The 22,086-nt window shown below is 41.7% G+C and overlaps 2 protein-coding genes across 2 annotated transcripts; one reads left to right on the top strand and one right to left on the bottom strand.

Moving 5' to 3' along the window:
* Nucleotides 1-9,021: 9,021 nt before the first annotated feature.
* On the top strand, nucleotides 9,022-10,230 carry LOC140177486 (uncharacterized). Its single transcript, XM_072210599.1, has 2 exons — nucleotides 9,022-9,508; nucleotides 9,629-10,230. Exons 1-2 carry the CDS (start codon nucleotides 9,022-9,024, stop codon nucleotides 10,228-10,230), a joined length of 1,089 nt encoding a protein of 362 aa, XP_072066700.1.
* Nucleotides 10,231-15,985: 5,755 nt separating this feature from the next.
* LOC112732971 (uncharacterized) lies at nucleotides 15,986-16,759 on the bottom strand. The gene has a single exon (XM_025781812.1). It carries the CDS (start codon nucleotides 16,757-16,759, stop codon nucleotides 15,986-15,988), a length of 774 nt encoding a protein of 257 aa, XP_025637597.1.
* Between the last annotated feature and the right edge of the window lie 5,327 nt (nucleotides 16,760-22,086).

Raw genomic sequence — 22,086 nt, 5'->3', positions numbered from 1 at the left:
TTTGGTATTGAAAGTTTGAAAGCTCTAGGAAGAGATGGGATTCAGGCCATCTTCTATCAAAATTAGTGGGATAGAATTGGTGTCGATTTTTGTAATTTGGTGCAACATATTTTTCTCAATTCCACCTGTGTTAGTGGCATCAATGAGACGTTCATTACTCTTATTCGTAAAGTCGAACATGTTTTTAACATCAAACAAATGCGGCCGATTAGCTTATGCAATGTCTCATATAAAGTGATCACAAAAGTTATTGATAGCCGGATGAGAAGGATTATGGATAAGTTAATCAATCCCACCCATTATAGTTTTGTTCCTGGGCGGCACAGTTCTGATAAAATTATTATTACTTAAGAAGTCATTCTCTATGGAGAATAAGAAGGGGCAGAAAGGATGGATGACTATCAAGATCGACCTAACAAAAGCTTATGATAGATTGAAGTAGTCTTTTGTAAAGGATACATTAATTGATGTTGGGCTTCCCTCCCATATTTTTGTTCTCTGTATTGAGGATGCTTGAAATGCTTTCATGTCAGCTCCAAGACGGCGGCTAGGGATACTCGCAAGAGAAAAAATATTTTATAAAAATACTTGTATTTAAATAACATGTGAAAAAATAGAATTAAAATTAATACATTTAAAGATATTGAGAATTATGAATTTATAGAAAAAAAAAGGAGAAAAAAACTAGTGAAGCGACTAGTTTGGTGCACGACATTCAATTTCAATGACTAAAATGAGTCATTTAATGCAAAGTGAGGAACTAATTTGGTGCATCTATAATGATGACATAACAGATGACATGTGGACGGATACTATTGCGACACGTGACACAAACTGACACATGACTATATAACATTGTGACACGTAGTACAACCGTCTGCGTCAGTATGCCACATGTCACTGGTCAACACATCATCATACCATTACACGTGGCCAAACCATGAAGTGATACGTATCACTAATAGTCTACGTCATCAAGCCATGTCATTAAACAATTTAACAAATAAGGACTAACATGGTAAATTTTTGTCAATCTCAGAGACGTAATTGGTGCAATTAGAATCTCAAGAACGATTTTAGTGCACGATGCCAATCTCAAAAAACCATTTTAGAGTTTAATTCACTTACGACTCATTCAAAATTACATATAAAAAATATTAATAATTAATTAAATTTCTATTTTTGATAATGTCATCCTTTACGTGATTTTTTTATATTATATTTTGTATGGATTTATAAAAAAATGAGTGGCATTATTAAAATAGAAATAACGTTATTATCTCAGAAATTATTTTTCATATGGAATATACATTGGTGTATTTGCTTAATATTGGAGAAGGAGGTGTTTTGCGCCGTTGTAGGTGTCAGGTTCAACACGCCGGGGGACATGGTGATAGGTCCGTCAGAGGCGTGGTAGTTCCCCAGCAACACACAGGGGGTGTGGTGACACGGCGAGCAGGCACGGGTGGCACATGCAGGGGGCGTGTTGCCTCTGAATCTTGAAAATGTTACAGGTCTTCGCTCGTTTCCGAGGAGCTTGCAGGCGTGTTGCAGGTGGTCTACATGCAGGGGACACTCCCACCCCAATAACCCACGACTCTCATTGAAGCTCTATAAATTGAGCTTGTTGATGGAATGCATCATGCGTGTGTTATACGATGCAAAGTGTGTGTGTTACACTGAGAAAGAAGAAGAAGATAGGCTGAAGAAGAGGGGTAAAATAAAAAGCTAACCGTGTGTTGTGATACGAAGAGTGTGTGTTAATGAGAGTTAGGATTTAGGTGTGTTTAAAGAAAAAAAATTATTAGTTTGTGGTGATTAAAAATGGTACATAATTATACGACACTTGAAGGACATATCATTAATTATTTGGATCATCTAATTTATGTAAGTTGATAAATTTTATTATTTTATGTATTTAAATTAAATTTTTTTTTAATTTTTGTTGTTGTTAGTTTATATGAAAATATAATATTATTATTTTAGTATGATTATTTTTTTTGTATTTTATTAATATTTTCGAATAATAAAAAAATTTATCCAATATAATTATATTTTATTTTATATAAATGTAAATATTATTTATATTTTCTATTTTTGAATATAAATATTATTTATATTTATTTATTTTTGAATATAAATAAATAATGATATTTATTTATCTTTGAAACTAGATATTATTTATATTTATTTATTTTTTAAAATAAATATTATTTAGATTTTTTTTTTCGAATATAAATATTATTAAATATTTTATTTATTTTTGAAAAAAAATATTATTTATATTTATTTATTTATTTATTTTTGAAAATAAATATTATTTATGATTAGAAATAATAATATTTTATATTTATCTAAATTATTATTATAAATATTTATTTCTAATAATTTTTATTTATTTAAACTAATATTTAGTGAATAAATATATTTTTGTTGAATCAGCCAAATAGAAATTTGATGGTTCATATACTGGATCCCAACGCAGACGTGAAATCCGATGGTTGAAAACTACTTACGTTCAATGGGATTCTACCATGTCTCTAGGATTGGGTTTATAAAAGGATTTTACCCCTTATTAGCTGCTTTGGTGGAAAGGTGAGTGGGGTTACTGTGACACTGACACTGGAAGATGTCACTCATATATTTAGCCTACTCATTGATGGAGAGCATGTGATCGGCTGAATAGATAGTAGTAGCAACTTCTTACAGAGTCAGAGCATAGCGATATTCAGTCGTGAACCGGTTATTAGTAGTTCTTCGAAATCTTATATAAAGTTGGGCTGGATTCGGGGTATCAGAGACGCAGAGCCATTGGACACCGATGAGTTTATTAAGAGATACATCAAATGCCAGATTTTCTGTTTGTTGGGTTCGACCCTATTCACGAATAAGTCGACCACAAATGCCCACGTGAAGTATCTACCGTTGCTTCGCGATTTTGAGTGGATCCATACTTATAGTTGGGGGTTAGCATGTCTCGTGCATCTTTACAGGGCACTATGTCGTGCATCACAGTATGATACTAAGGAGATGAACCACTGTGGCGTCAAGATTCAAGTTACGCATAAAAGGTGGGACGTTCGTCGGTTAACTAACTGTGGGATGAACCACTACATTCTCCGCTGCTGTCTCGACTCCCACATTACCATCCTCGTCTTCGTCGCCGGCTTCATAAGTGGTTTCGAAGTCTTCTTCGTTGTCACTGTTCATTCCTTCGTATACTGTAACTCTATCATCCTCTATATCTAAATCATTTTGAATCTCATTTGCCTTTACGTCTTCAAACTCAACATACAGCTCAATCTGTGGCTGTCGCATCTGAGTCTGCCGGTGAATTTGGAACATATTTTGCATACTTGCTTCGTTAATGATCGGCATAATATCAAACTGTATTAGACCACCAAAAATTATAACTAGATTCCGGTACAAAATACTACTCACTCTCCTCAACATACCATTCTCCATGCTTTGACAGAGGTCATTCTAAAGCTCCATCAACGTCATGGTGCATGGAACCACAAATGAAAACGGATTCTGACACACAAACCTCACTCCTTCATAAGTATTCCGTATAATCTCACTGTTGCGATACACTACCAAGTTTGCGGTACCCTCTATTACACTAACAACACAATCAAAGAACACTCTTCGGCTTGGTTTGGTAAAACTTTTCAAAGATGTGCTTGTACTTTTTAAAAGCTCAAGCTCCTCGTTTTGTATTTGGTAAATAAAAAAGATCATGTGCCTGTACTTGTAACTTTTAAAAAATCGAGGTACTTTTGAAAGCATCTAAGGTAGAGTTTTTTAATGTTGGTTTGTGCTTTTTCAAAATTTAAAAGTCTAATATAATCTCATATGTTAACTAATTTTCAAATTTAATACTTACATTTATGTCTATTATAGCATTTTAAAATTTTAAAAGCTATTTTACCAAACGCAATTGTTGTTGCTTGTATTTATTGAAAGCTATTTTTAATTTGATTTATCAAACATAAATGTTACAACTTTTAAAAAGTAAAAGCTTTACCAAACTAAACCTTCCTCGCAATAAAAATAGTTCTGAGATTTGCCCTATATAGAGGGGAGCATTCAGCACGCCACCCACGTATTGAATCGTCAGCCAATGACAGTTTGCCACGTGTAACACGCCCTCCCCCCTCTCCCAGTACTGATTCAGCACGCCCCCCATGTACTGTAGTTCTATGCAACCAGACTTCGCCACGTGTAACACGCCGTCCACCGTGCTGACTCAGCACGTCCTCCCATGTGTTGCAGTCCCATGCAACTAGACTTCGCCACGTGGCAATCACGCCTCCTCCCCCCTCCCCCCTTGCTGCATTCAACACGCCCTCTATGTGTTATGACTTTCATGTGACACGTCCATTAATTGATAAATACACTCACTGCACCTATTTCTAGCTAAAACATCAATAATAAACCCATAACCAAATTTTTTAACCTTATTATCTCTTAAATAAAATATTTTTTTTATTTTTCGTTTTTATAAATTGCTATGATTTGTAGTGTCATTCTCTCCTCATAAACTACTATGACTTATAGTGTAGTTTATGTCATGTCATTTTCTCTTCATAAATCACTATAACTTATAGTAATTTATGCCAGGAATTATTTTTCATATGGAAAGCTTGTTGGTGTTTTGGCTGAATATTGGGGAGTGGGGGTGTTTTGTCGGTCTGTGAAGGTCACGGTCAACACGCAGAGGGCGTCGTACCGCTGCTTGTCAGAAGCTTGTCAGCACCCCAGCAACACGCCGGAGGCGTGGTGACGCGGGACGCATGCAACTCCCTGGCAGCACCCAGGGGGGCGTGGTGGAGCAGGCTTTATAGATTCCCAATGTGCTCAGCAACACAGGGTGGGCGTGTTGGAAGCTGCCTACATGCAGGGGACAGCTCTTTCACCCTAGTAAACAGCAAATGTTGCTCATGGCGCTATAAAAGAGCCTACCCACCCCCGGTATATGCATTAGTTAGAGTGTGTTAGTGAGAGAAGGGTTGTTATTGGTTTTTGTTAGAGAGAGGAAGGGGGATTCGAGGAAACAAAGAAGAAGAGTGAGAAAAAAATAGGAAAAAAATATTACTTTGTATTTATTTTAAAAAATGGTTCGTAATTATACCGTTCTGAAGGAACATATTATAAATTATTTAGATCATCCAATTTATGTAAGTTGGTAAATTATATTTTTATTGTGTATTTAAATTTTTTTAATTTTTGTTATTTAACCTGTTAGAATATAATTATTTTGTTATTTTTGGATTAATTTTCTGTTATAAAAATATTATAATGGAATATATATTTTATAATTTTTGTTATGAATATACTAATGAATAAATAAATATTCGGAGTTTTTAGAAATAAATATGCATGTGGAACATGTATGCTCAAAATTTTAATATATAAATATTAAAATAATAAATATATAAATTGTTACGGTCCTGGACTTCCGCGGGTCAACCCGACCCGAGCTCCACCCGGTCCGACCACATACCTCTCAACCGACCCGGACACGCGTCCCGTACGGCTCTCTCACAGCTATAGGACTGCGTCCTTGGGAATCTGGGCCTGCCCTCCAGAGGGGCCCAATACTGACATGTATATAAGGGGAAGACTGGCTCTTCCCCCGAGGTACGTCATATCCCTACACTACACTTACTCCACCTGCACGTATTCTGACAAGAGCGTTGGAGTGTCTTTGCAGGTGACATCCCCCCTCACACAAAGTGCTCGGGACCTCGCGCTCCCGGACTGGAAGACCGTGATCAGACGAGCCCCTTCCTTCATCCCTGAACCTGACCTGAACCGTCCGGTAACCGACCTACCGAACATTGGCACCGTCTGTGGGGACTCGTCCATGGACTTCGTACTAGTCCAGACTGGGACTGGCAGCGAGGCCGCGCCTCCCGTGCTTGGGGGAGGCGCCGTTTCGACAGAAACCCGACAACAGCAGAGGTCGCCTCCGAGGGACACGACGCAGACTCACGAAAGACGCCCCTTCGGAGGTACTGGCGACAACCATGCCAGGATAATGCAAGAGTTGCGCCATAGGATGCAAGACTTAGAGCGCCGGCTAGCCGAGAGAGAACGGGACCAACGCACCCCGGAGCGGAGCCCCACCCGCTCCCGTTCAAGGAGCCACTCGAGGCGCTCACCCAGCCCCCAATACGAGTCGGAGAGCACCGGGGGACGGGGACGAGCCAGAAGAAGGAGTCGGGACCCCATCATTTACGCTCGACACGAGAGACGGCGGGCGTCGAACAGAGGCGAAGAGGACGCCCGTCGGGAGAACGACGAGCCGGGGAGAACTACCCGGGGACCAGTGATAATAGGAGCGACCCCTTTCCACCGTTCTGTGCTCGAGGTCTGGCTGCTGAAACACTTCGACAAGCCAACGGACATGAAGTATGATGGAACACAAGATTCACTGGAACACTTGACGGCCTTTGAGGCCAGAATGAACCTGGAAGGGGTAGGAGACGAGGTCAGATGTCGTGCCTTCCTGGTCACCTTGGCAGGCCCAGCGATACGGTGGTTCAACAACCTCCCGCAGGGCTCAGTGACTCAATTCTCCAACATTAGCCACGCCTTCTTGGCTCAATTCACGACCAGGATTGTCAAAGCCAAACACCCGATCAATCTACTAGGGGTGACACAGAGACCCGGAGAGCCGACCAAGAAATACCTGGACCGTTTCAATGACGAGTGCCTGGAGATTGACGGTCTAACGGACTCGGTAGCAAGCCTGTGCTTGACGAACGGGCTCTCGAATGAGGACTTCAGGAAACACCTTACCACAAAGCCCGTTTGGACAATGCAAGAGATCTAATGCGTAGCCAAAGAGTACATCAACGACGAAGAAGTCAGCCGAGTCATGGCTGCCAATAAACGGCAGCCCGCCTACAACCAAACACGACACTATGAAGGCAGAGAGCGACCAAAGGAACACGCCAGGGACGGCGGCCCGAGTAAAACACCCAAACCGTTCCCCCGAGTTGGGAAGTTCACCAATTATACCCCCCTCACGGCACCAATCACCGAAGTTTACCAGCAGATAGCGGAAAAGGGGATATTGTCAAAGCCCCGACCTTTGAAGGACAGAACGGGAGGAAACAAGAACCTCTACTACGAGTACCACAAGGGTTACGGACACAAGACCCAAGACTGTTTCGACCTAAAAGATGCCCTGGAACAAGCTATCAGAGATGGGAAACTTGCCGACTTCTCCCACCTTATCCGGGAACCAAGAAGACGCAACCAGGACCACGATAGCGAAGACAGATCCCGGTCGACAAGGCGACGGCAGGAATCAGAGGGTGACGACCACGGCCTTACAGTGGTAAACGTGGTAACGGCCAGAAATACCGCCCCAAGGTCAAAGTCAGTACAGAAAAAAGACGCCAAAGTCCTAGCGGTCTCCACCTCGACTGTTAGAAGTTTCCGAAGTACCCCGCCCATCTCCTTCGGCCCGGAGGACCAATGGTTTGACGAGGCACCGGAAAGTCCGCCCATGGTCATCACGGCCAGGGTCGGAACAGGCCTCGTCAAACGAATCCTGGTAGATACGGGGGCAGACTCGAACATCATGTTTCGAAACGTTTTCGATGCCCTGGGACTAAAGGACGCCGACCTGACGACCCACCAGCACGGTGTGGTAGGGTTGGGGGACCACTTCATCAAGCTGGATGGAATCATCTCACTCCCGACCTCTGTAGGACAGGGGCAAAAACGACGAACAGTCATGGCGGACTTCGTGATATTACGAGACGCCACAGCCTATAACATCATTCTGTGGAGAAAAACCATCAACGACCTGGGGGAGGCCATCAGCACAAAGCTGCTGGTGATGAAGTTCGTCACCGACGACGGATCCATAGGATCCATCAAAGGCGACTTGGAAACGGCGGTCGCTTGCGACCACGCCAGTCTCTCTCTCAGGAAAAAGTCCAAAGAAGCATCTGGGGTCTTCCTTGTTGACTTGGACGCCAGGATAGACGACAAACCCAGACCAGAGCCAGAAGGAGACTTGGAAAAATTCAGGGTCGGCGAGGAGGACGATAAGTTCACATTCATAAACAAGAACCTCCCCCACGAGATGAAGGAGCCTTTGATGGAAATGATCAGGGCTAATGCCGACCTCTTCGCCTGGACGCCTGCCGATATGCCCGGAATAGATCCCCAGCTCGTATCGCATCATCTAGCCGTTAAGGCGGGAACCAAGCCAGTGGCCCAGAGGAGGAGAAAAATGTCCCAAGAAAGGGTAGAAGAGGTAGCCAGGCAGACGGCCAGCCTCCTAGAAGCAGGATTCATCCGAGAACTGGACTACTCGACCTGGTTGTCGAACGTGGTCCTGGTTAAAAAACACAATGGGGGATGGAGAATGTGCGTGGACTACTCTGACATGAATAAGGCGTGTCCCAAGGATTGCTACCCCCTACCTAACATCGACGCACTCGTCGACGCAGCGGCGGGGTACCGGTATCTGAGCTTCATGGATGCCTACTCAAGATATAATCAGATACCGATGCACCGACCCGACGAGGAAAAAACGGCATTCATAACGCCAGGGGGATCTATTGTTACAAGGTAATGCCTTTTGGCCTGAAAAATGCTGGGGCCACGTACCAAAGGCTGATGAATAGGATATTCAGTGAACATATAGGCAAAACAGTAGAAGTCTACGTGGATGACATACTCGCAAAGACCACACGACCCGACGACCTCCTGAGCGATCTTGATGGCATTTTTTCCTCCCTACGGCAACACGGCATGAGGCTTAATCCGCTCAAATGCGCGTTTGCCATGGAGGCCGAAAAGTTTCTGGGATTCATGATTACTCAAAGAGGAGTGGAAGCCAACCCCGAGAAGTGTCGAGCAGTTCTCCAGATGAAGAGCCCAGGTTGTATCAAAGACGTCCAATGACTTGCCAGGAGGTTAACGGCTCTATCCCGATTCCTCGGCGCGTCAGCAGCAAGAGCTCTGCCTTTCTTCAATCTAATGAAAAAAGGAATGACGTTCGAATGGACCCCAGCATGCGAAGAGGCATTCAACCACTTCAAGCAGATCTTAGCGGCACCACCGGTCCTCAGAAAACCCAAGGCCGGAGAACCGCTCTACCTCTACTTATCAATAACCGAGGAAGCACTTGCCGCGGTGCTCGTTAGAGAAGAAGGGAAGACCCAACAACCCGTTTACTTCGTGAGCAGGGTCCTCCAAGGACCAGAATTGAAATACAGCAAACTGGAAAAACTGGCGCTGGCACTCCTAATCTCTTCCCGAAGGTTAAGACAATACTTCCAGAGCCATCGTATAGTCGTAAGGACGGATCAGGCGATTCGCCAAGTGCTGCAAAAACCTGACTTGGCCGGTAGGATGATGACCTGGGCCATCGAGCTTTCCCAATACGACCTACAATATGAACCCCGACATGCAATCAAAGCCCAGGCAATGGCAGACTTTCTGGTAGAAGTGACGGGGGAGCCCCCCAAGGAAACGGGCACACGGTGGAGGCTCCACGTTAACGGGGCCTCCAACCAAACGTTCGGGGGAGCAGGGGTCATCCTAGAAAGCCCTGTAGGGGTCATCTATGAGCAATCGACTAAGTTCGAGTTTCCAGTGTCGAACAACCAAGCAGAATACAAAGCTCTCTTGGGCAGACTAATACTAGCTCGGGAAGTCGGAGCGACAAAGGTCGAAGTATGCAGCGACTCACAAGTTGTCACCTCACAGGTGAACGGAAGCTACCAAGCCCGGGACCTCCTCCTGCAAAAATACTTGGAAAAGGTTAAAGAAATAACGAGTCAGTTCCAGGAGGTCATCATCCAACACGTCCCACGAGAAAGGAACACACGGGCGGACCTCCTGTCCAAGCTGGCGAGCACAAAGCCAGGGTCGGGTAACCGGTCCCTTATCCAAGGCATGGTGAAGGAACCGACGGTCGCCCTCCACTTGACGAAGTCGAGCCCCTCATGGCTAGACCCCATCACCAACTTCCTGGAACTCGGCAAGTCGCCTGAAGATGAGAAAGCAGCCAAAACCTTAAGAAGAGAGGTGGCTAGGTACGCAATCATACAGGGACAGCTATTCAAAAAGGGACTCAGCCAGCCCCTATTGAAGTGTTTGCACCCCGACCAGACAGACTATGTGCTTAGAAAAGTCCACGAGGGGTGTTGCGGACACCACATCGGGGGCAAAGCCCTAGCAAGGAAGCTCATCTGAGCAGGATACTACTGGCCGACAATGATGAAGGACTCAAAGGAATTTGTTAAAAAATGCATAAAGTGTCAACAAAACGCCAACTTCCACAAGGCACCGGCCTCCGAGCTAAACTCTCTGACGACTACTCGACCTTTCGCACAATGGGGAATCGACCTCCTGGGGCCTTTTCCGGTCGGCCCAGGACAAGTCAAATACCTCATTGTCGCCATTGACTACTACACCAAATGGGTGGAGGCTAAACCGCTGGCTACGATATCGTCCTCCAACTGTCGGAAGTTCATGTGGAGGCAGGTGATAACCCGTTTCGGTATCCCGGAGGTCGTTATCTCAGACAACGGGACCCAGTTCACGGACAAGAAGTTCATGGAGTTCCTCTCTGGCCTAGGGATAAAGCAGAAGTTCTCCTCGGTAGAACATCCCCAAACAAACGGGCAGGTAGAAGCTGCAAACAAGGTCATCCTTCTTGGTCTAAAGAAGCGCCTAGACAATAAGAAAGGAACATGGGCTGACGAACTCGCCTCCGTCCTATGGTCTTACCGGACAACTGAGCAAAGCGCTACGGGGGAAACTCCCTTTCGCCTAACATACGGGGTCGATGCGGTAATACCCGTCGAAATCGACGAACCGAGCCCCCGACTACTACTCGCGGGCATGAGCGAAGCGGTCGAAAAGGACCTGGTTGAGGAAACAAGGGAAATGGCTCACCTATCAGAAACGACGCTGAAACAAAGAATAGCCCTGCGTTACAACGCAAAAGTCCTCAAACGAGATTTTGAGGAAAGGGACCTCGTCCTGCGACGCAACAACATCGGCATCCCGACCCCAGGGGAAGGCAAGCTGGCGGTAAATTGGGAAGGTCCCTACAGGGTAAGGGAAGTACTCGGCAAAGGCGCTTACAAGCTAGAAAGACTCGACGGCAAGGAAATACCCAGAACATGGAATACGGGTAGCCTAAGAAGGTTCTACTCATGACCAGACGACTCGCCGACCTGAGAACCCAAGCAAATTGTAAATACTCGCCTTGTTCGCATGATGATCTATCTTTTTATTTTATCAAATACTCGCCATATTGATTAATTTGTTTAGCTAACGACTAACTCATACTTGCCAAAAATTTTCGTACTTGTCCACTACTTTCCCACGTGCGCCGCACACGAGCGCCCCTAAAACGGCAGACCGGGACTGATCACCCCGGGGCCATCTTCCTCACGGCCAAAGCCAACTACGACGACAACACGACCACGGCGATCCAAGCCATAACAAACATAAAACGGGAAAAACGGGCACGAGCCCACCCCCAAAAGAAACAACGACAGCAAATATAGCAAACGGCAACTCGGCCAAACGACTAAATAAGCATAACTTACAAAGAGTCAAAACAAAAACGAGCAATAAGTTGTTCAGCAAATGCATTACAAAATATCCTAAGTTACAAGACCTCACTTCTTCGGCATGTCAACAATCTTTCCGTCCTGGATAGTCTTGAAAACACCAATTGACGACATGTCGAAATCAGGAGCTGCGATCTTTAGCTGAGCCTTCAGGGCATCTTCGGTCGTCGAGATGGCGTTCTTCCCTTACTCCCTGGTCACCTTAAGCTTCTTCTTAAGCTCTGCGGCTTCGGCTTTAGCGGTTTTCGCCTCTGAGACGGCCTGCTCCCGCTCTTTCTCCAAGGCGGCAACCCGACCCTGAGCGGCATTCAGCTGACCCTCCAAGGTCATCTCACGCTCAAGAAGCTGGGCCACGGTCTCATCGGACGCCTTCAACCTCTCCGCAACAAATGACGCTTTCTCCTCAGCAGCGCTAAGCTTTCCCCCCATCTCGGACAGCTGACCCTGGAGAAGCTCAACTTGGGCCTTGAAGTCATTGTTCGCCTTAACAGAGGACTCAAGCTTCCTCCGGAGCGCCTCCATCCCCGATAACTCGAATTCAGCCTTCCGAGCTATCACGGCCCCATGAAGCAAGGTGCGGTACATCCACCTCGCCTGCCCAGACAGCTCGGTCTCGTGAAAATGCTCCTCGGTCCCGGGTATCAACTGTGAGTCAATAAACTTGGTAGCATCAAAGTTCCTTTCCATTATGGTAAGGGCCCCTTCCGGGCTGGAAGACATCCTTCGCTTCTTGGGAGTATGGATGAGCTCCACGTCACTATCCAGCTGGGGGGTGAGAGACGCGTGCCCTCCAGCGGGCCCTTCCTCACGAGTAGGGAAAGCTTGGACCCCTTCAGCTTGTTTCCCTGACACGTCGGCATCCTGGGGAGAAAGCACAGCCTGATTCTCTTTCTCCCCTGAAGGATCCTCTGACTTACCGGCATCCTTCTCTTCGGAATTCTCGTCGTCACTTGCTTCAAAAAAGGTCTTCATTAGATTCTCAAGACCAGTCACGGTGGCAAACATTTCCACTGCAACAAACAACAGGCGCATTAGTCGTTAGATCGGGAAAAGAAAAACAACAACAAAGAAACATAAGCAAACAACTCACGAATATAGCTCCTGGCGGCCTCCCGTTCACCCATAAGAAGATGAGGGTTCACAGGGTTCTTTTCAAAAATGGCAAAAAGTACGTCAGCTATTTGCTTATCTATAGGCGACAACCTCTTGTACGTCACCTTGATGAAAGGATTCGACCCCGCACCAAAACTCCAATAAGTCTGGATAAGGCGCTCCCCCTCTAACGACAACCAAAAGGGGTGACGACCTTTGACAGGACGAACTTTGAAGTACTTATCTTTAAAGCCATGGTAGGAGTCCTCAAAAAGGCCAAAAATTCTCCTACCCTGAGCAGAACGGAAAGAGAGAAACCCTTTCCTCGCCTTCCCCTGTTTGGAAGGGTTGGTAAGGTTGAAATAGAAGAGGAAGACGTCCACCGAAACCGGCAGCTCCAGGTGCTCGCAAACCATTTCGAAGCAGCGGATTGAAGCCCAGCTGTTCGGATGAAGCTGAGAAGGGGGGACGGATATCCGGTTCAGCAGCGCCATTTGAAAGTCGGAGAACGGTATCCGAACGCCAACTTGTGTGAACATGGACTTGTAAAACCAAATCCAATCAGGGACACGAGGAGAGTGGAAGTTGAGCTCATAAATACGCTCATGGGGGGCAGGGACAATGGCCTCGTAGTTGGCCTCCTCGTCAGTCCCCCCACACAAGTAGCTGGCTTGCCGGAACTCGGTCAACTCCTCCAAATCCATTTGGTTGGGCGAACTCCTGATATCGTCAGTCACCCAGGCGTACGGGTCGTAGGCCGCGCCAGATCCAGAAGACCGGGAAACAATGCGAGGCATACCTACATCGGGGTACCACTCTGTTAGACTATGAGGTCGGGAGTCCACAAAAACCCAGAAACTACGCCTTTTCAAACTCATGGCCAAGAACAGTCAAAAACTACGCCTATCACGCAAATCACCCAAAACCTACCCAGGAATGGTACCCCTCCCTTAATTCGTCTACCCCACCATTGGAAGGCCATTCGGCTAAAGTAAACCAAGCATGCAACAATCGCAAACAACAACTACGCAGCAGTAAAATATAGCATAAACACAAGGGAAGAGGAAGCAGAAATTACCTGAGTTGGTTGCAGGAACTTGAGAGGAAAAAGAAGGCACGAGAAGGCTTGAACAGGGAATTTTGGATATCAGGGAGAGAGGAAAGTGAAAATGGCAAGGGTAGGAGAAAAAGAGAAAGAAACTGTTTAAAAACCACCACAAGGAGCGCGAAAAGAGATAGGGACAAAATGGTATTTACGCACGGGGTTTTAACCCATTATGAGCATTTAACGCTCAGCACGAAGAACGAAGCGGCGAACGAACGACTCAGCAGACCAAGGGACACGCGCACAAGAAACGCGCCTCTCCCACGGCCAGCCGACTCGGCGACAACACACGAACAAGGACATCACACACCACCGATCGCCTCACGACCATCACTGGCGCGTCGGGGGCACTGTTACGGCCCTGGACTCCCGCGGGTCAACCCGACCCGAGCTCCACCCGGCCCGACCACATACCTCTCAACCGACCCGGACACGCGTCCTGTACGGCTCTCTCACAGCTATGGGACTGCGTCCTTGGGAATCTGGGCCTGCCCTCCAGAGGGGCCTAATACTGACATGTATATAAGGGGAAGACTGGCTCTTCCCCCGAGGTACGTCATATCCCTACACTACACTTACTCCACCTGCACGTATTCTGACAATAGCGTTGGAGTGTCTTTGCAGGTGACATCCCCCCCCTCACACAAAGTGCTCGGGACCTCGCGCTTCCGGACTGGAAGACCGTGATCAGACGAGCCCCTTCCTTCATCCCTGAACCTGACCTGAACCGTCCGGTAACCGACCTACCGAACATAAATATTTAAAAATATATTGTTATTAAATATTAAAAAATAAATATTTTGACGTTTGGAAAAAAATCAGTCATTTATATTTATTTAAAAATAAGTGTATATAATATTTAAAGAAAAAAGGTTAATATATAATTTTTTTATTATTTTTCTTAGAATAAATTATTTTTCTGTGAGTTTAATTAATAAACGGTTTGTATATTAATAAATAAATAGATACACTTTTTAAATAAATATGCTAATATTTGTTAATTATTTTAATAAATAAAATATTAAAATAAATATAAATATTAATAAATGAATACATACACTTTTTAAATAAATATGCTAATATTTGTATATTAATAAATGAATATTTATTGCTTATCTAATCTAATAAATATATTTTTATTGATGTAGTCTAACAGAAATTTGTTGGTGCGTAAACTGGATCTGCTACAGACGTGGAACCAATGGTCGAAAACTACTTACGCACTACGGGATTCTACCACGTATCTAGGATTGAGGTGATAAGATGATTTCACCCCTTATTAGCTGCTCTGGTTGAAAGGTGGAGGCTGGAAACTCACACTTTTGTATTGCCGGTGGGTGAGGTTACAGTGACATTGGAAGATTTCACTCATATTTTTGGCCTACCTATTGATGGAGAGCCTGTGAGTCGATGGACTGATAGTAGTAGCGACTTCCTGCAGAGTCAAAGCATCGCAATATTCGGTAGTGAACCAGTAGCCAGTCAATCTTCAAAATCCTATATAAAGCTGGGTTGGGTTCGACGTATCAGAGACGCGGAGCCGTCGGACACTGAAGAGTCCATTAGGAGATACGTCAGATGTCAGATTTTTTATATGTTAGGGTCGACCCTATTCGCGGATAAGTCGACCGCATACGCCCACGCGAAGTATCTACCATTGCTTCGCGATTTCGAGCGGATCCATACTTATAGTTGGTGGTCAACATGTCTCACACATCTTTACAGAGCACTATGTCGTGTATCACAATATGATACAAAGGAGATGGATGGCCCTTTTAATCTGTTGTTTGTTTGGGCATGGGAGCGAATGCCATGTATTGCACTCGTACCGAGACATACCCTTCCACCTGCTAAGATACCAGTTGCCATGAGGTAATAATTCTTAGTTTAGTCATGCGTTATATTCACTATGCATGTTTTATTTACGGTTACTTATGTAAATTTTTTCAATGTATCATATTTCAGGTGGAGTCATTCAGAACGGACCACAGTGTAGTTATCGAAGACCGTAGCGAGATTTAGGCATGATATAGACTACATGGAAGAGGTAAAAATTTATTGTTCTTGTGATTCCTAGTTCCAAACGTTAATGTTAGGATTCTAATATAGCAATAATATATGGCGGTTTGAGTGGCGGTCATACGAAAGATTGATCATACCCGACGAGTTACATGGACATCTTGAGGTGTGTGGCACTTTTCCGCGTAAAAAGTTCATTTAACCGATAATATGTTGCTCGGATCAGCGCCACCACAGGTAGATTACGGGCACCCTTCAACACTGAGTTAATGCACTCGACAAGGTTCATCGTCATATGGCCCCATCGATGTCCCTCGTCGAATGCCAATACCCAATGTCTGAGCCCAATGGCATTGCACCACCTGGCATATGCCTCGCCTCGCTCTTCCAACCTCTTATAGTTGATGTTGTACTCCTCCACCGTTCTTGAATACCCTATATTGACAACAAGTTTTTGCAAGTGAGGGACTTTGAATGCCCTTAGGAAGTTGCTGTCGATGTGCTTTATACAAAATATCCACCATGCTCTTGGAGGTTGCCAGTCACCTCCGGAACGATTTACTGCTGCCCGGATTGACTCATGTCGGTCTGAGATTATACCCACACCATCCTTTCTAACAATATGCATCCGCAGATTCCTGAGAAAGAAGTGCCACGCATCAGCTGTCTCCCCTTCCACCAAGGCAAAAGCGATAGGCACAATGTTCTGATTCTCATCTTGTGCAACAGCAACCAGAAGTGTATCTTTGTATTTTCTGTATAGGTGTGTGCCGTCAACCTGAACTAGGGAATTGCAATGCCTGAACGCCCTAATGCATGGATTGAAACTCCAAAATACGCGATGAAGTATTTTTACATCGTGCGCCTCCTCATTCCAGTTGTACAGTGGTCGTGTTTCTATTTGGACAGTTGAACCAGGCATCTTCTAAACCATGACTGAGAGCCACCATGCAAAGCTTGTTAAGAATCCTCCCAACCACCGAAAACTTTGGCTATGGACTTCTGCTTTGCCAACCAAGCCTTTTGGTAACTGATGGTATAGTTGAACCTTGACTGGACTTTCGCTATTATAGATTTCACCTTGATGGACGGGTCAGTCTCGACCAATGGCCTTATAGCCTCAGCAACTATATTCGAGTCCAACTTGGAATGATCCTGTGAAATCATTCCCATTGTGCACATGTGCCTACCGTTGTATCTGCGTATCTCCCAACAACTTTTTTTCTGTATCAAGCTGGCTTGGATAAGCCAGTCGCACCCACACCCATACATCTTGCATTTTGCATAGAATGTCTGTGGCTCAGACTCATACACATCGTAGTCAACTGCTCTAGAGATAGTGTAACTTCTAATTGCTGCGACGACCGACTTTCTAGAATTGTATTCCATTCCAATCTGGAACTCTCCGTCCTCAGGATCAGCAACACCTACAGAAAGCAAAAATCATCGTTCATTAATCAATCCAAAGTATAATGAATAAAAACGTATTATTCAGTCATCACGTACCTATGTTTGCATATTCGGGAAATTCCGGTGTATGCATGGCGTCGAGATCCAAGTCACCCATGAACGGTGGAACATTCATCGGTTGACTGCTCGAGGGATGAACCACTACATTCTCCGCTACTGCCTCAACTCCCACATCACCATCCTCGTCTTTGTCGCCGGCTTCATAAGTGGCTTTGAAGTCTTCTTCGCTGTCACTATTCATTCCTTCGTATATTGCAGCTCTATCATCCTCTATATCTAAATCATTTTGAGTCCCTTCTGCCTCTACGTTTTCAAACTCAACATATAGCTCAATCTATGGTTGTCGCATCTGAGTCTACCGGTGAATTTGGAACATATTTTGCATACTTGTTTCGTTAGTGATCGGCATGATATCAAACTGTATTAGACCACCAAAAACTACAATAGAATTCTGGTACAGAATTTTGCTCACTCTCAATAACATACCATTCTCCATGCTTTGACAGAGACCGTTCTGAAGCTCCATTAACATCATGGTGCATGGAACCACAAACGAAAACGGATTCTGGCACACAAACCTCACTCCCTCATGAGTATTCCATATTATCTCACCGTTGCGATACACTACCAAATTTGCGGTACCCTCCATTACACTACCAACACTCAGGCTGCGTTTGTTTACAGAGACAGGACACTAAAACAGGAACTCTGAGATACAAAATCGTGTTTGGCAGAGGAGACATGGACAGAGACAATGTGTCCAAAGACACTGAATTAGTGTATTTTGTGTCCATCTTGACAGGAAGGACACGGAGACACTAACAAGAGACACAACTTATTTTTTATTTTTTTCATTATTCTTGTTAATTTTTCATAATTATATTTTTTATTGTTATATTTTTCATCTCAAATTTTTTGAATGAAAAAATGAAAATAAATTGAATTTTCACAATTTGTTCTAGTTTATCACCAAATAGAATACAAGAACACAAAATTTTGTGTCTCTGTCCATCAGTGTCTTGTCCTATCCTGTTCTCAGTGTCTTGTCTTGTTCTGTTCTTAGAAACAAACGCAGCCTCAAAGACCACTCAAAGCACACTCTTATTCAGAATGAAAATGGTATCGAGCTTTGCCTTATATAGAGGTCAGCATTCAACACGCCCCCCACGTGCTGCCAGCTTCAACCAACCAGGCGTCGCCACGTGTCAGCACACCCCAACGTGGTGACTTAGCACGCCCCCCACGTGCTGTCTGGTTCAACCAACCAGGCCTCGCCGGCGTGCTGACTCAGCACGCCCCCCATGTGCTACCAATTTCAGTCAACCAGCCGTTGCCACGTGTGCTCCACGTCCCTGCATGATGAATGTAACACGCCCCCTGCGTGGTGCGCCTCTCACCTGACACGTCCACCAAAGTGTAAATACGCTCCCTTAATCCATTTCTAACCAAAACACCATCATTTACTCCATAACAAAATTCTTGAGCCAATTTATGCTTTATATGTAAAAAGGTAAAATACTACAACTCATAGCGATTTATACAAAAAAAAAATTGTATACATACTTAAGCAAATCTCACTTATTGTAATTGTATAATTTTAAATCTCAATTAATTTAATAATATAATTTGTTCTAAATTAATAGTGAAGATTAAAATATATATTTTTTAATTTTATAAAGATTTAAACTAAACAAAGTTATATAGATCAAATTAAAAGTAAATATTTTATAAAAATGAAAAACTTATTTAATCCTTAAATTTTTAACATAAATTAATTATAGTGTTCAAAACTTCAAAGTTAAAAATACAGCTACCTTCGATTCAGTGGCGGAGCTTAGTTCAGACAAGGGGGGGCCATGGCCCCCCCAAACTTTTTATAAAAAAATTAGTAGTACTTTTTCAAAAGATAAAAAATAATTCAATTGGTTTAAATACTTTACTATGACTTAAAGTACCCAATAAATTCTGTACCTTACTGATATCCTCGGCTAACAAAACTCACAATCGAGAACAGGTCAAACACGTCGCAAGTGCCAAGAATCTCACATCAACAAACTCATACATCGATTTCCGGTAACAAACCCTAAAAAGCCAAACACTACTCAAACGTCCACCTTCCTTTACTACGCGGTCTATTTAAACAGACGAGCAAACCTCGTCTGGGGCAAGTGAAAAACAGTGATCATAAGCTACTAGGAAAAACGACTTCATAGCACCAAACCCTACAAATTCCTTATTTTTACTTTTGCTTGTTGAAGTTTATATTACCGAGCACTAACTTGAGTGTCGGAGTCCTTTTTGCAGGTTCCACGCCGAGGTCTTCAGTTCCGAGGAGAATACTTCCGAGCCCCTGACGGAGCTTGTAGCCGATCACACTTCGAAAGCTTTATCTCGCAAGGAACAAGTTCAATAAGCAACCCTCTCTCTACCTTTAAGTTCAAATATAAAAAATTAGATATTTTTATTTATTTAATTTAATATTATTTTATATTTTACTATTTATTTAATTTAATTTTTTATATGATAAAAAATAATAGAATATTCAATAAGTATTAATATTATTGTATTTGTATAAATTGATACAAAAAAATTTAATAAATATTATAAATTTTAATATTTATCCTTCTAACTTCTTTTTTACATATTCTACATGATATATATTCAAATTTTTATATAAAATAATAATAAAAAAAATCAAAGAATTGATGCATTTTTTAAGAGGAAGCCTAATATTTAAGAAGGAGAACATATAATTTTTACAATATCAATACCTATAGATAGTTCTTATACTTTAATGAATCACGAAAAAAGTGAGATACAACCTTCAAAAGTTCAAATAGTTACATCTGATGAGTTTGACCTTAATTTTTTAGAACGAGACCCTGAAAAATGGCTTTAAATTTGGCAATATCACCTAAACCAGAGAGATGAGATTAGACGAGCTTATCTTAAATGGGTCCATATCAAAAGTATTTTGAGAATTATCTTCTATGTGGCCCCCCCAAAATTTTGTTTCAAGTTCCGCCACTGCTTCGATTGAATGTAAAATTGTAAACCACAACCAAAACTTTAAAATACTGAAAAAAAAAAAAAAAAACTCTCGGTTGTCGAGGCTAATCCATGCTTTTCCTTCTGCGTTGGTAATACTTTATTTTGGATAAGAAATAATCTATATAAAAATACGCATTATTTGTGATACTGATACAGTATGAAATATGAAATGTAGTTTTATTCGTACAGTGATTTAATTTTTGTACCAACAATAAAATAGCTCACGAGAAATGGCATGCGTGGTTATTATGCCGGAAGCCCGGAACCAATTTGCACACGCGAAAGTGATCTAAAACATTCATATTCTATTGTGCTATAAAAAAATCTGTAAAAAATAATGTACTATAAAAAAGCAATTACCAAATATATTCATAAAATAATCTTCCTGCAATATGCTATACTTATATGTCCACACACCACTCGCACAATTATATACAGAAAAAGTATAAAAAATTAATTTTTAGTTAAACAATTTTAATAAATAAAATTATAATTTAAAATTTAAAATAAATAAAATAATTTTAAAAAATTAACTAATATTAACAGAAAAAAAAATTAACTATCTAACATTCCTCTTACATAAATCACTAGTCAAGTGTTGAAGAAGTTGTTTTTTTAGTGAGATATCAACGGCACGTTTAGAAAATTTTAAAAATAATTTTTTTGAGTTTTTGACTTATAAAAAGTAGAGTAATTTTGTAGAAGTGAGTTTATATCAACATGATTTATATTTGATAATTTTATATTAAAATTATTTTTGATAAAATAAATATTATTTGAATAATATTAATTAAAATCACTTCTAAATAAATAATTAATTAATTACTAAAAAAAATAATATTAAATTATAATATTATTTTTTTAAGTATATTTAATCTTTTTTAATATTTTTTATATAATATTTTTTATAATACTCTATTTTAGTATATTATAATTTTTTACTATTATAATAAACATTAATATTTATTTATAAAATTAAAAATAACATATAAAAATTGACAATTTTTTAAGTATTTTTTTATAATCAAAGTTAATATTTATTTATTAAATTAAAAATAACATATAAAATAACACATTTTAGTATTTTTTAAGTACTCTTAATAATTTTATTTTTATTATTATTTATTATTAATTTTTTATTTAATTTATAATTTCTAATAGAAACAATAATACATATTATAAAAATTAGAAGAATAAACAATGCACAAAAATTAGAATAATTATTTTAATACTCTTAGTATTTTTTTATTTAGTATTATTTTAATGATAAAATTTTATTACTTATGACTCTATTGTTATATATGATTAATCTTATATTTATTTTGTCTTTTTTAATAAAATCAATAATTCATATTATAACAAAATTACAATAAAAAATTTAATAAAAAATTAAAATATGAAAAACAAGTATTAAAAGTGATTAAAAAAATTATGGAGAAAACCAACAACCCTAAATGTACGTTGAGTGAACGGAGAAACTATAATTTTTTATTTCAAGTGAACGGCCTTTTGGGATACAAAATCACTTCTGCGTTCAGAGAAGAAAAGTTGTTGCCAAACATCAAAGAACAACGTTCAAAGAACTTAAACGCACTTCTATCCTCTCTAACGTGGTTGCCAAACACACCCGTAGTAGTATTAATGTTTGATACAATTTTCAAAATTAAATTGTAACTTTGTAAGAAGCTATTTAGGAGCTTATAGAGAAGTTAAAAAAAAAAACTTCTC

The sequence above is a fragment of the Arachis hypogaea genome, chromosome 13, assembly GCF_003086295.3.
Source record: "Arachis hypogaea cultivar Tifrunner chromosome 13, arahy.Tifrunner.gnm2.J5K5, whole genome shotgun sequence".
Lineage (NCBI taxonomy): Eukaryota > Viridiplantae > Streptophyta > Magnoliopsida > Fabales > Fabaceae > Arachis > Arachis hypogaea.
The sequence above is the reverse complement of the archived record's forward strand: the minus strand, read 5'-3'. Positions and strand labels throughout refer to the sequence as shown.